This window comes from Lissotriton vulgaris, chromosome 1_2, assembly GCF_964263255.1.
Source record: "Lissotriton vulgaris chromosome 1_2, aLisVul1.2, whole genome shotgun sequence".
In the NCBI taxonomy this organism is placed as follows: Eukaryota; Metazoa; Chordata; class Amphibia; order Caudata; family Salamandridae; genus Lissotriton; species Lissotriton vulgaris.
Window position 1 is genome coordinate 64,678,744 of NC_141686.1, and position 14,121 is coordinate 64,692,864.

Below are 14,121 nucleotides of genomic sequence, written 5' to 3' on the forward strand. Positions count from 1 at the left end.
GAAGGTCTTCTCGACGGAGGGAAAGAACTCCGACTCGAGAACACCAGTCTCCCCAGAGGGAGCCCTCTGAGAAAAGATATAACCTTAGAAATAGGGATAATTTGAAGAAGCCTGACACATATCAAAGTATTGATACACGTCCCTCATGATCTTTTTCACAGAAATCGGAAAGAAGAGGACGGTCAGTCCCAGGAGAGCACACCAAGTCCAAAGACAAGGAACCTGCTCAAAGTAAAAAATCTCAATTTCCAAGAAAGAAGGTAGCCAGTATTAGAGTAATCGAACATGCCGAGAATACTGAGGACACAGTTGAACAAGCATTTACAATGCAATGGTTTTGCCTTTGTTAAAGTTAGAGCTATTGGCATTGCTTTTGACACTCTGCACTCTGAAGCTCCACTCTGAAGCTCCACTCTGAAGCTCCACTCTGAAGCTCCACTCTGAAGCTCCACTCTGCTATAGAACATAGAATGAGTGCATTTGTTGTATTTTTGTTAAACTAAATTTGCATAGTAACATTTATGTTGTTTGTAAATAATAATGCAAAGACAAGATAAGGTTTAACTTATTTATTTAAGTAAATATATTTATTATTGTAGGTAAGCAAATTAAACTGTACTGAAAATACTTTTACATTTTGTATGAAACGTAATTTAGTTATGTTTTTTTTAGTTCCATTTACAGTAAAGTTTTGTGTACTTTTTTTCAACTTATGGAAATATATTTTGTACAAGCCACTTTTAGATGGATGCAGGCAGCTGCTTCGAAACTTCTTTAAACAACATATACAATGATGTGAAGGTCTTAGAATGCTATTGCATGTATTGTTGGAAAACATCAATAAGGCACTTGAGGATGTCACACCGAACCATGCATAAGTACAATATTGCACAGTGACTTTACTAGTTTGAAAAAACCATAACTTCTGAAGAATCTGAAGATTGATGTATAAAATGTTGCATGGATGAATGATGGATGTGTGAAAAGGTGTGTGGATGTGTAAAGGATGGATGGATGTATGGAAGGATGAAAGTGTGGATGGATGCAGGATGGATTGTTGAAAGTGTGAATGGATGAAATGTTGGACGGAAGGACGGATAAAAGAAAATGTAGTTGTATGGATGTATAAAATGTTGCATGGATGAATGATGTATGGATGTGTGAAAAGGTGGTGTGATGAATGATGGGTGGATGGATGAAAGTGTGGGTGAATTGATGTATAGATGAAATGATGGATGTATGAAGGATGTATGAAGGATGGGTGGAAGAATGAAAGGATGGATAGTTAAAGTTGCATGGATGTATGATGCATGTGTGAAAAGCTAGGAGGATAAATAATGTATGGCTGGATGGATGTGTTGATGTGTGTATAGATTGTGGAATGAAATTTTAAGATGAATGTAGAAAATGTTGCATGGATGAATGATTGATGGATAGTTGAGAAAGTTGTTGGACAAATGATGAGTGAATGGATAGAAGGGTGGATGTGTAAATGATGTATGGATGGAAAGCTGAAAGTGTGGATGGATGTATTGTTAGTAGAATGAAATGGTAGATGAATGTGATGGATGGATGTGTTGAAATTTATGTGGCTGTATGATGGGTGTATGGATTGAAGGGTGGATGAGTAAAGGATGGATGTATGGAAATGTGGAAGTGTGGCTGGATGAAGGATGGATGAATAAAAGTGTGTATGAAAGGATGCATGGAAGCATAAAAGGGTGGTCGGAAGGACGGATGTAAGAAAAGGTGGATGTATGGATGTATAAAATGTTGCATGGATGAATGATGTATTGATGTATGAAAATGTGTTGTGATGAATGATGGGTGGGTGGATGAAAGTGTGGGTGGATGGATGTATAGATGAAATGTAGGATGGATGGTAGAGTGAAAGTATGAATAGTTAAAATGTTGCATGGATGTATGATGTATGTGTGAAAATGTAGGATGCTAAATGATGTGTTGCAGGATGGATGCGTTGATGTGTATATACATTGGAGATTGAAATTTCCAGATGGATGTTGAATCTGTTGCATGGATGAATGATGTATTGTTGAAAAGGTGGGTGGCCGAATGATGAGTGGATGGATGGGAGGGTGGATGTTTCAAGGATGGATGTATGGGTGTGAATCTATTGTCATTAGAATGAAATGTTAGATAGATGTATTAATAAAAATGTTGCATGAATGATGAATGGATGTGTGAAATTGTAGGTGGCTGTATGATGGTTGGATGTATTGAAGTGTGGCTGAGAAAGTATGGATGGAAAGATGCAAGTGTGGATGGATGAATGAAAGTGTGGATGAAAGGATGTCTTGTAGGATAATAGGGTGGATGAATGGAATAAAACGTGGCTGGATGTATGGTTGGATAAAATATTGCATGGATGAATGATGTATGAAAAGGTGGTGGGATGAATGATGGGTGGCTGGATGTAAGTGTGGGCGTATGAGCATTATCACGTGAGTAGCAGTTCTAATGAATGTGGGATATGTTTTTATTTTCCCATTCTTTAAAAAGGAATAAGACAGATGAATTTGCTACAGAACATAGAATGATTGCATGTTCCAGCTTCTTTTAAAAAAAGAATATTGTGCACAGTAACATTTTGTGCATTTTCCTCAATTTGCTATAGAACATAGAATGAGTGCATTTGTTATCGTTTCTTTCAACTAAATTTGCACAGTAACATATTTTATGAATTTTGTAACTAATAATGCATAGACAAGATAATGTTTGAAAATGTTATTTAAGTAAATATATTTGCTATTATTGTATGAAAGCAAAATAAAATTTAATAAATACTGTTTCATTTTTCATGAACCCTAATTTGAATATTTTTTGTTTTTACTTCCATTTACAGTAAAGTATTGTGTCCTTTTTTTCAACTTATGAAAATATATTTTGGACAAGGCACTGTTAGATGGATGCAGGCAGTTGCTTAGAAACTTCTTTAAACAACATATACAATGAAGTCAAGGTTTTAGAAAGTGATTTCACGTTTTGTTGTAAAACATCAATAAGGCATTTTAGGATGCCACAGAACTATGCATAGGAACTATATTGCATAGTGACTTTACTAGTTTGAACAATCCCATAACTTTCGAATAATTTGAAGATTGATGTATAAAATGTTGCATGGATGAATGATGGATGTGTGAAAAGGTGTGTGGATGTGTAAAGGATGGATGTATGGATGGAAGGATGAAAGTGTGGTTGGATGCAGGATGTATTGTTGAAAGTGTGAATGGATGAAAGGATGCGTGGAATGATGAAAGGGTGGACGGAAGAAGGACGGATGTAATAAAAGGTGGATGTATGGATGTATAAAATGTTGAATGGATGAATGATGTATGGAGGTGTGAAAAGGTGGTGTGATGAATGATGGGTGGATGGATGAAAGTGTGTGTGTATTGATGTATAGATGAAACATTGAATGGATGAAGCATGTAGGATGGATGGATGGAAAAATGAAAGGATGGATAGTTAAAATGTTGCATGGATGTATGATGTATGAGTGAAAATGTAGGTGGATAAGTATTGTGTGGCTGGATGGATGCGTTGATGTGTGTATAGATTGGGGAATTAATTTTTAAGATAGATGTGAAAAATGTTGCATGGACGAATGATTGATGGATCGGTGAAAATGCTGTTGGACAAATGATGAGTGGATGGATAGAAGTGTGTATGTGTAAAGATGGATGTATGGATGGGAAACTGAAAGTGTGGATGGATGTATTGTTAGTATAATAAATGGTAGATGGATGTATTAATAAAAATGTTGCATGAATGATGGATGTGTGCAAATGTAGGTGGGTGTATGAATTGAAGGGTGGATGTGAAAAGGATGGATGTATGGATAGAAAGATGCAAGTGTGGATGGATGAATAAAAGTGTGGATGAAAGGATGCATGAAAGGATAAAAGGGTGGACGGATGAAGTATGGATGGAAGAAAACATGGCTGGATGTATGGATGGCTAAAACTTGCATGTATGAATGATGTATGTATGTGTGAAAAGGTGCTGTGGTGAATGATGGGTGGATGCGATGAATGATGTGTGGATGGAGAAAGGGTGGGCGTATGGATGTATAGATGATAGCGTGGATGGATGAAGGATGTATGGATAGGAGGATGAAAGACTAAATAAAAAGTTGCATGGATGGATGTGTGAAAAGGTAAGTGGATGAATGATAGTTGATGAAAGGGTGTGTGGATGGATGTATATTTGGGAGAATGAAATGTTAGATGGATGTATGGATGGAGAAAATGTTGCATGTCTAAATGATGTATGAAAAGGTGGTGGGATGAATGATGGGTGGATGGATGAAAATGTGGGCGTATGAGCATTATCATGGGAGTAGCATTTCCAATGAACGTTGGATATGTTTTTATGTTACCATTTTTTCACAAGGTATAAGACAGATGCATTTGCTACATAACATCGAATGAGTGCATGTGGTGTAGCTTCTGTAAAAAAAAAGTGTGCACAGTAACATTTTTGCATTTTCCTTAATGTGCTATAGAATAATTGCATTTGTTGTAGTCTTTTTAAAGTAAAATTGTCCATTAACATATCTTATGTACTCTGTAAATAATAATGCAAAGACAAGATAAAAAGCTTTAAAAATTTTATTTAAGTAAATATATTTAGTATTATTGTTTGAAAGCAAATTAAACTTTAATTAAAATACTGTATTTTTAGCCTTTTTACAGAAACATATTTTGAATATCTTCTTTTTGTACTTTTATTTACAGTAAAGTATTGTGTTGTTTTTTACAATTCATGTATTTTTAATATGTATCCATTTTGAAATATTACATTTACATTTTTTGGCAAGATTGGCATTAGAGCTTCTTGAATGTCGTCAATGTCCGGTGGTATATTGAAGAAGTCCAGTAGAATATTGTTATTTATTTCTACAGATTGTAAATTTTCTGCATTATCAATATGTACATTTAGTGTACTGTGTTCCTGATTCGCAGTTTCTAGACCATATATAGTCATATTTATTTCTTCTTCTGGTGGTTGTATTTTCTGTGAAGGAAAAAGAATTTAGTTAATTTCATATTTATGAAGTTCTTTTATTTCTTTTCTTGTGTTGACCTACGGAAAAATTTCTTGTTATATGCAGTCTTAAATAATGTTAATAAGTAGTGAAGATAGTTTAGTAAAGGATAGATGTGAGTACATATAGTGAAAAGGTATAATATAGTGTGTATAATAGAGGATTAGAGACTGTTTTGTAATGTTATAGCTACTTTAGTAAAAATACGTTTTAATAAATAGTGAGTAGTAGGTACTAGTTTTGTGTTTTAGAATAGTATTGTAAATAGTGATTATAGTTAATAGTGCAGTGTGAGTAGACTGAGTTATTAGTAGAGTGTGTATGATTTTGAGTGCATTGTTAAGTATTTTTGGAGTATTGAAGTTATTGGCGTAGTAGTATAAAGGTAATTTGAAAACGACCAAAAATTGTGTACTTAAGTGTTAGTATTAAAGTTATATTTGTAAGTGATAGTTGGGCATTATTAGTAAGTTATTTTGAAATAGTGAATGTTATTTTTCTGTAATAGTGTTTTTTTATGGTGTGAGTAATAAAGAGAGAGTAGTTAAGATTGAGTAGTAGATTTATTAGTGGAGAGTATTAGTGAGTTTTATAGTAGTGATTAGTAGAATACATAGTATAGCTTAATCGATTTAGATAGAGAGTATTAGAAGAGAGAGTTTGAGTGAATTGTAATTAGTGAATATAGAGTTTGATGGTGTTTTAAAAAGTAGATAGTATAGATTGAGTAGTAGAGCAAGTTATTAATATTTTCATAATTTGTACTTACTTGAAATTGTGTATTTCTTGTTGTGTTTAACATTTTATTGTTGTTAAATTCATGCACTGTCAGGTGCGTCATCTTTATGTAGGATCCAATTTCTATGGGAAAGTCTGTGGCATCTCTCCAAAAAGTTATTTTTACTGAGTCCGTTGTATCTTTCACAGTTATTGATTTAAGTTTTGTATCTTGTCCAGCAATAACAATTGTTTTTGTTTCTTCTTCCTGTAAGACAAAATTGGTAATAGAAATTAGAGAGAGTCTGTCAAAGAGAGAGAGTCTGTCAAAGAGAGAGAGAGTCTGTCAAAGAGAGAGAGAGTCTGTCAAAGAGAGAGAGAGTCTGTCAAAGAGAGAGAGAGTCTGTCGAGAGAGAGAGTCTGTCAAAGAGAGAGAGAGTCTGTCAAAGAGAGAGAGTCTGTCAAAGAGAGAGAGAGTCTGTCAAAGAGAGAGAGTTTGTCAAAGAGACAGTCTGTCAAAGAGAGACAGTCTGTCAAAGAGAGATAGTCTGTCAAAGAGAGACAGTCTGTCAAAGAGAGACAGTCTGTTAAAGAGAGACAGTCTGTCAAAGAGAGTCTGTCAAAGAGAGAGAGTCTGTCAAAGAGAGAGTCAAAGAGAGATAGTCAAAGAGAGAGAGTCTGTCAAAGAAAGAGAGTCTGTCAAAGAGAGAGAGAGTCTGTCAAAGAGAGAGAGAGTCTGTCAAAGAGAGAGAGTCTGTCAAAGAGAGAGAGAGTCTGTCAAAGAGAGAGAGAGTCTGTCAAAGAGAGAGTCTGTCAAAGAGAGAGAGTCTGTCAAAGAGAGAGAGTTTGTCAAAGAGAGAGAGTCTGTCAAAGAGAGAGAGTCTGTCAAAGAGAGAGAGTCTGTCAAAGAGAGAGAGTCTGTCAAAGAGAGAGAGTCTGTCAAAGAGAGAGTCTGTCAAAGAGAGAGAGTCTGTCAAAGAGAGTCTGTGAAAGAGAGAGAGTGAGTCAAAGAGAGATAGTCAAAGAGAGTCTGTCAAAGAAAGATAGAGTCTGTCAAAGAAAGAGAGAGTCTGTCAAAGAAAGAGAGTCTGTCAAAGAGAGAGAGAGTCTGTCAAAGAGAGAGAGAGTCTGTCAAAGAGAGAGAAAGTCTGTCAAAGAGAGAGAGAGTCTGTCAAAGAGAGGGAGTCAAAGAGAGAGTCAAAGAGAGAGTCAAAGAGAGAGTCAAAGAGAGAGTCAAAGAGAGAGTCAAAGAGAGAGAGAGTCTGCTCAAAGAGAGAGAGAGTCTGTCAAAGAGAGAGAGAGTCTGTCAAAGAGAGAGAGTTGTTAAAGAGAGAGAGTCTGTGAAAGAGAGAGAGAGTCTGTCAAAGCGAGAGAGAGTCTGTCAAAGAGAGAGAGAGTCTGTCAAAGAGAGAGAGAGTCTGTCAAAGAGAGAGAGAGTCTGTCAAAGAGAGAGTCTGTCAAAGAGACAGAGTCTGTCAAAGAGAGAGAGAGTCTGTCAAAGAGAGAGAGAGTCTGTCAAAGAGAGAGAGAGTCTGTCAAAGAGAGAGAGTCTGTCAAAGAGTGAGAGAGTCTGTCTATGAGAGAGTCTGTCAAAGAGAGAGAGAGTCTGTCAAAGAGAGTCTGTCAAAGAGAGAGTCTGTCAAAGAGAGAGTCTGTCAAAGAGAGAGAGAGTCTGTCAAAGAAAGAGAGAGTCTGTCAAAGAGAGAGAGAGTCTGTCAAAGAGAGAGAGAGTCTGTCAAAGAGAGAGAGAGTCTGTCAAAGAGAGAGAGAGTCTGTCAAAGAGAGAGAGAGTCTGTCAAAGAGAGAGAGTCTGTCAAAGAGAGAGTCTGTCAAAGAGACAGAGTCTGTCAAAGAGAGAGAGAGTCTGTCAAAGAGAGAGAGAGTCTGTCAAAGAGAGAGAGAGTCTGTCAAAGAGAGAGAGTCTGTCAAAGAGTGAAAGAGTCTGTCAAAGAGAGAGTCTGTCAAAGAGAGAGAGAGTCTGTCAAAGAGAGTCTGTCAAAGAGAGAGTCTGTCAAAGAGAGTCTGTCAAAGAGAGTCTGTCAAAGAGAGTCTGTCAAAGAGAGTCTGTCAAAGAGTCTGTCAAAGAGAGAGAGAGTCTGTCAAAGAGAGAGAGAGTGTCAAAGAGAGAGAGAGTCTGTCAAAGAGAGAGAGTCTGTCAAAGAGAGAGAGAGTCTGTCAAAGAGAGATAGAGTCTGTCAAATAGAGAGAGAGTCAAAGAGAGAGTCAAAGAGAGAGTCAAAGAGAGAGTCAAGAGAGTCAAAGAGAGAGAGTTAGTAAGAGAGAGTCTGTCAAGAGAGAGAGTCTGTCAAAGAGAGAGAGAGTCTGTCAAAGAGCGAGAGAGTCTGTGAAATAGAGAGAGTCTGTCAAAGAGGTAGAGTTTGTCATAGAGAGCGAGTCTGTCAAACAGTGAGAGTTTGTCAAAGGGGTAAGTATTGTGTGCAAGAGTTTTTGGTATATAGTGTGCGTGTAAAAGGGTGAGTGTGATAATTTTTTCTTTTTATAAGCTTACCTCAGCAATAGTCCCAGAAATGCTCATTAATGAGCGTAGTGAAGCTGCTTTAACTGTTTTTATCGGTGATATTGGTGGAGCAGGGGGTTGTAGGATATATTCTGCCTCCTGTATTATTTCTTGAGGTATAGATAAGGGCATCATGCGTGATAGTTTCGTTTGTTTCGTGATGATAATCACATTGTTTTTGGCTAAGAAATTGCGAATCATAATAGCTTGTCCTTCTTTAGTTTGCTGGTAAAATGGCTCATTGTAGCACGTTGCTTTAATGCAACTACTTTCATCAGCTAGAGCTAGATGATACATGACTTTGTTCTCTTGTTTAGCATTTGTATAGTTTGTTTTTGTCGAACATTTTATGACGTTGGCTCGGATTGTTTTTTGGTAAGGTTTGTTGTCTTCATGTTTCATTTTTTTGAGGTCTTGTATGGAAATCATCTGAAATGAGAGAAAATGTTAGTACACATTCTGAGCATAAATTTTTCCCCTTTTGCTATTACCTGTAATAAAATAGCATGTTAATGAAGTGGTTGCATTTTAAACTGCCACCCATAATGCTTTGTGATCACTATAATATGATTCTAATGTACCGTAGTGCATGATGTTGTCATTAGTATAGATGTGATCTAGTGTAGAATTGTAGTCTGTTGTGTATTGTTGTATTTTTTGCTGGCATTGAAATTGCTGCAGCATATATTCTAATAGCAAAGTTCTGTTTGGTGACATTTGTGTTAAATCTATATTGAAGTCTCCCATGATGACATATTTCGAATTTGGATACAAGTTAATTATGCTACTTAAAACTTGTAATAATGTCTGCAAAAGTACATGTGGTGGTTTGTACAGTATAATAAATAAGTATTCTGAATCATTAAGATGCTGAGTGAAAAATAAAAAGTCAATTTCGTGTTGTGTTTGATATATTGGCGATAAAAGCATGTTTTTTTTGTAGTAAATGGCAATACCATGCTTTGTGTGCTGGTTGTGAAATTTATCAAATAATACTAGGTGATATTGTTCTATTAAGAACGTATTCTTACTTGCTTTTCTAGTTGTGTTGATTTCAGTGAGGCATATAATATCATTGTTCATGATATTTTTGTCTGATTTAATAGCAGTGTAATTTCTTTGCAAGGACCGTATGTTATGGACAATTATATTACACTGTTGTCTATAGCTATCTAATTGTGGTACTGATATTTGTAATTGCATGTGTGTTCTTAAACGTGTCATTTCTTCATGCACTTTTGGATGTACAGCTATTTTGTCTTGCTGAAAGTTTCTAATGTATATGTTGTGTAAAGATTTAGCTCTGCTTAAAGCTACATAATGCAGATGATGTACTTTACTGTTGTTAAAGTGAATGTAAATGGGCTCAATTGTTTCTCCTTGTGTTCTATGTATAGTTCTTGCAGATGATTGTCGCAATGGGAATTGTTTGCGTATAATAGTTATAAATTTCTGTGTGTATTGGAAATGCCGTGTAATAGCATGAATGGGTGTCCAATGAGGCAAAATATTACTGTGATATATGTGTTTGTTTTCTTGTCTTGTTAATTTGCCTACTGTTTCTTTATCAAAATTAATCCAAATTACATTTGGGCTGTTATTGATAGTTTCTACAAATTCTACTATACCTGTTGCACCATTTGTTAAACCATCATTGACATTTATATTGTTAGTTAAATCATATCTTAATTGCAATGCAATATGTAATATTGATGGCAGGCTCATTGTTTTAGTAGAATCTGTGGGCAACTGTTTGAGTATTTTTTTTTTTACTGCTTCACTTAAGTCTGCTGCAACTGTATCTATTGCTGTAGCTGTGTAAACTGGGTAATGGGTTATATGTTCTAATAAAACAGCATTATTTATGCTATTGACTTCATTGTTAGTTCCCATAATGTAAGGGATCGTTTTGCTAATGTTTTCAGGTGGCTCTATTTCACGTGTTTTTATCTGTATAATATCTTCATTTGTTTGTTTCCCTTCTCTTAATCTGTTTAGTAGTTGAGCAAATGGCAAGTCATTTTGTTGTCTCATTATTTTAGTCAACTCAAATAACTTGAAATGTGTCTGCCATAAATTAGTACTTACTGGCCTATATGAATGTTTTGGGTTGTCAAATATGTATGGGTCAAAAACTGGCTTCAATTGGTAAAAGTCTCCAATTGCTAAAATAGATATTCCGCCAAAAGGGAGATCAGACATTTTTATCTCTTGCAATCTATTATGTATAAAGTTGAATACATTAGCCCCTACCATTGATATTTCATCAATTATTAGCAATTTAAGATGCATTAGCTGACCTTGTAGTGTGCTTCTATTCTCATGAGTTAGCTGTCTATGAGTTAGTGTTTGTGAAATAGGTATTTTAAAAGTACTATGTAGTGTTTGGCCTTGAATGTTATGTGCTGCTTTGCCAGTTGGAGCTGTAAGCAATACATATATGTTATCTGGGTTTTCTCCTGCTTTTGTATTGTAATAACGTACTAATGTTTGGTAAAGTGCTGTTATAAGGAAACTTTTGCCTACTCCTGCACCACCTGTACAAAATGTGTAGCATGGTGTTTCTTTTGTTTTAACCCAATGCAAATGATGATATATAAAGTTAAGTTGTTCTGCTGTTAGATTTTGCATTATACTATCATATTGTTCTTTTGGCATTATGTTATTGCTTAGTGATTCTTCTCTACTTGTACTTCTAATCCCTAAATCAAATGATAGGTCATACAATGGGTTTTCATTATTTTGCACTTCATGGAATATGGTGTTATCTTCTGTATCTATTGGTGGTAGCAATGTATCTAATATACTAGTTTCATTGCTATTAGTTGTTAGTTGTTTATTATGTTTATTATATTTATTATGGTTCGAATCAACTGCATTTTTAAGTTCTAGATAGCGTTCATAATAAGTTTCCTTGTTATTAATTATATTATGTTCATTTCGCCATGGGTAAAAAAGCATGAGCAATTCTCTATAGTAATTTTCTGAGTCATTTTTGATGTTAAATCTGCAATAGCGAATTACTCTTGCTTTTTTTCTTTTTATGCAGTTTGTTTCGTCTACTAAATTTATCTCAAGTTCTTCGTCATTTGAGCTATGAAAGTTATTTTCAATAAGGAAATTGTCATGGCCTGTTTCTTCTTTTCCTTTACATTTTTTCTTTTCATTATACATAGATGCATAGTCAGCTAATGTACATGTTTCTAATTTTACAGGGCGTTTACTATACCTGACCATAATATTATCATATTGTATTTTACAAGACTCATCTGGTAAAGAATTGATAGTTTCGATGTCTTTTAATAAGTATGTACGCTTTTCATTAGGACTTGTATTGATAAATACAAAAGATCTTGAACTTTTCCGTAAAGGAATTTGTAGTATTAGATATGCTGCTTCTTGGGCACTTATTTCTGTACAGTTTAAGAATTTGTTCCCTATATGCTTAAGTTGTTCTTTAATACTTGGATTGGCATGTACTTCTTTAGCAGCTTGGGCAATTAGTTTGCTCATTCCTCGCTGTGATTTACTAATGTATGAAACAATATACACAGCACATGCATATGCATCTAAGATGTATTGTATATCTATGTTTGCTTGCCATGCTTTCAAAATAGTTGGATTGTAGTTATTTATAAAGCATTCAGCTGGTGTCCTTTTCAAGAAAATAGTATTTTTTTGTATAATAGATTGTATACATAAAGTATATTGTTTTAGATCTATGTTCATTGAATGTAAAAACTGTTCAAAAGTATAATTTGAAAATTCTTGGCTGTTTATAGTTAGATGTATTAGTTCAATTTGCTGTAAGAGCTCGTTATTTGTTTTGTCTAGCTCTATTGGTTCTAGTATAAAAGTTTCAGGCATTGGATATCTGGGATAATGATATTTGCATGTTCTTTTATGTTTGATACGGCAGTTTTTGGTATGGCCGTGTCTTTGTAGAGGTAGTAAAGACTCTATATCTGGTTCTTGTGTTTTTGCACATGTAACATACTTATTTATGAAAGTAGTGACTTCATTTCTATCAGAAGTTTCATATAGTGGAGCATTTTCTATCCATATTATAGCATGTATATGTGGTGATCCCCGTTGTTGGAATTCCACTCTATAAAAGTAATCAATAATTTTGCCAATCGGATTACTTTCATGCAATAATATAGAATTAAATAATTTCCGAACTTGGAAGTCAAAATGTCTTGCACATGTAATGGGATTTTGCTGTATTAATTTGCATTTTGTTTCCCATGACATATTTTTAAATTCTTCTTTTGTGCATTCTGGTCTCTTTTCTGTACGTAATAATATGTTAATTAAGTGATACCATTTCGTTTCTGCAGCAGATAAAGTTAAAAAAAATGTTGGTAATCCTAATTGTCTAATCATAGCAAAGAGGTCTTTTTTGCATTGCTCCCAATATGGTGGTGAGCTACGGATAGTTTTAAGTATTTTGTATCCTTCATTATACTGTAAAATTGTATCTAATTTATTCTTTATGTCTTTGGCAGTTATAATGTTTCCATTATTAAAGTATTTCCTAAGAGATATAAATATTTTGCTCTGTAATTGTTTAATGTGTAATGTTTTTAATTTAAAGAAAAGATTAGTAACACACTTTGCTACTCTTAGATCATTACTTCTTACTTCTGATTGACAGATTGTGCTGTAATGTATTGGGACATGCCTTTCTTCATTAGTCGGCCTTCGTTTTCCGCAAAATATAGTTGGGAATGCCAAATATTCAGAATCTTTGTCTTCATACAGGCCTCTTGGTGTGTTATATTCTGCAGGTGCTAAACTTAAAATATTATTTGTTTCTGTAGTAATAGTTTCATTATCTAACATAGTATCTAAATTTCCTGCTGGAATGTTGTCTGAGGAATCTGACGTATTACTTGTATCTGAAGTCTCATCACAAGAATGTATATCTTGTGTTGTATAATCCCAATCTTTATTAATAGTGATTCCATATTCTTGAAACAAAGTGGCTAAATATAAAGCTGCACGTTTAACTTTGTTTGGTCTAACATTTTCATAATGGGTATAAGATTTATAACTTAATTTCCTTTTTAATTTTATTGGAATTGTCATGTTATCATTAATTTGCCTTGGTAAAACAGTTACTGTTGTCATAACGTCTGCAGGGACATTTACTACTGCACCTGATAGAGATTTTTGGAATCCACGTGGTAATGTTCTAATTTGTAAAAAAGGTATTCTTGGTGATACTAATCTTTCTTCTAAGTTATGCAAGTGTAAGACTGCTGGGATATCAGGAAATGTCATCCCATTATATACTGAACATGGAGGTATTTTGTCTTTAGATATATATGTGTAACATGTTCTGCATATCTCATTTGTTCTGTATTTGCTAATATTACATTCTATGAATTTAGCTCTCTTACTAATACTGTGTATATTTTGAAGACTTTGCTTATGCCATAGTTGATTGCAAATAGTGCAAGTGTACTCGGGTCCATATCGTATTTCTTCCTGAAATATCCTAATTATCTCATTTGTTGTTTGACCTGCTATATGTCTATGATTAGGTTCATTCTCTTTGTTTTGTGTCCGTTTTCTTTTTCTATTACTGTTTATTTCTAGAATTTCTATATTGGTTGGTTGAATTAGTGATTCAACATCAGCTGTTAATGTGTTTATTATCTCAGTATTGTTAAGAGCTATGTGTGAAGCTAAATAACTGTCTTCTGTTACATGCAGTCTATTGTCCTGACTATTGCTGTTTTGTGTGTTTATTAGTGTATTTTCTACTTGTAAGTTATTTGAAGGAATTTCCCCTAATGCATTTATAGATATA

At 34.5% G+C, this 14,121-nt stretch overlaps 1 protein-coding gene across 1 annotated transcript; it reads right to left on the minus strand.

The window, feature by feature from the left end:
- Positions 1-4,776: 4,776 nt before the first annotated feature.
- On the minus strand, positions 4,777-8,916 carry LOC147733918 (uncharacterized). The gene is made up of 3 exons (XM_086952466.1): positions 8,295-8,916; positions 5,838-6,053; positions 4,777-5,037 (listed from the first exon to the last, which is right to left on the minus strand). Exons 1-3 carry the CDS (start codon positions 8,730-8,732, stop codon positions 4,777-4,779), a joined length of 915 nt encoding a protein of 304 aa, XP_086808592.1. The 5' UTR covers positions 8,733-8,916.
- Between the last annotated feature and the right edge of the window lie 5,205 nt (positions 8,917-14,121).